Raw genomic sequence first — 1285 nt, forward strand, 5'->3', positions numbered from 1 at the left:
ACGAACATTTATTCACTCATCAGGCAGCAAAAAATATGTGGGTCTGTGGTAAGGTGACCACTGCTGCTATGTCGAAGTCACGTTCTGAGTTGCTGTACTCATCCCCTTAGATAATCGTCAGGAGCTGCAGGCACGTGGCCATGGAGAGCTGATTGGACAGGGGAGATCCACTCAGGAGCGCCACTCACCCAATTATGTCAAGGGCTGCTCATCTTTCATGACTACCTGTATTGGGCTAGGCTCACCCAATCATATTAAGCGGTMCTTRCCTTAGCTCATTGGCTACTGCGACGGCTGCCTGAGGTTTCCGTGCTTAGCAACCTCTATGTGTATCTACCAACGCAGCCCGTGCGGGGTATGTCCATCACAGGCATCCTCCCCGGTATGCCCATGATGACCTCTGGATTTTCTGTTGACGAAGCGAAGAAAGATATCTACCAGATTGGCTTTCATGTTATCGAGAACCCAGCTTTGGGCTCAGCGTTCGAGCAGATGACAAAAGACGAAGTGGCATTCGACATCTCCTCGGATACCGGATTTGAGTTCTGCTTCAAGTTCGTTTTGTCTGAGCCGGTAGGTCTGGATGTCTTTCAGATTTCAGTAATCGAGTTAACCATGTCAGCGAGTGAAAGAGACGCTGGACGCGCTTGGTGACGATCTCGGCTCACGATTCATTCTCGGGTACTGTGGCGGAATTCCTGCTGACCCAAATCGAATATATTCCTTCCGCGCTGGTGGAGATAAACCACATCTCTTGCTAGTGCATGCCTGGCCACGGAATTCGAGTTCAGTATACTATTGCGGATTACATAGCGAAGAAGTTCCCAAGTACACGTCTGATAACAACCTGCTGCGAGTGTTGGGGCCGGATGCAAACTCGTTCACCGGCAAAGAACTTGGGTACGACGGAAACGATAAAAGACATCCTTTGGCGGATGGCGGATTGTAAGTAATCAGACACCTGAGTGCTTGGTTCTTTTTTAACAAAATTAAAGGGTCATATGGGATGCCAGGGCTGCCTTCCGATCGCTTCGCAAGTGGTCGTACTTTTATGTGTTTGTCGAGGAAGAACAGCTGAAAGAATGGAAAGAGACGCGCGAGTTCTGGAAGAAAGGATTAAGCATTCCAGCATCGCAGGATCCCGATTATGTGGCTCGGTTAGGAGTTTATGTGCAAAGAGATSAAGCATCTTGATATAAATTACGAAGAAATTATATCTAAGGGTCTTTTTCTACTGCCCTTGTCAGTGCCGTCCACCAGGAAGCTCGAGTCCCAACCCGAAGCG

The 1285-nt window shown here is 48.8% G+C and overlaps 1 protein-coding gene across 1 annotated transcript; it reads left to right on the forward strand.

Annotated features, from left to right (window-relative positions):
* Positions 1–393: 393 nt before the first annotated feature.
* Positions 394–1194, forward strand: FMAN_15554 (uncharacterized protein; the record flags this gene model as incomplete). The annotated part of the gene is made up of 3 exons (XM_041826371.1): positions 394–573; positions 623–945; positions 996–1194. 3 exons carry the CDS (start codon positions 394–396, stop codon positions 1192–1194), a joined length of 702 nt encoding a protein of 233 aa, XP_041691659.1.
* Positions 1195–1285: the final 91 nt, after the last annotated feature.

Source organism: Fusarium mangiferae, assembly GCF_900044065.1.
Source record: "Fusarium mangiferae strain MRC7560 genome assembly, contig: FMAN_scaffold152, whole genome shotgun sequence".
Lineage (NCBI taxonomy): Eukaryota > Fungi > Ascomycota > Sordariomycetes > Hypocreales > Nectriaceae > Fusarium > Fusarium mangiferae.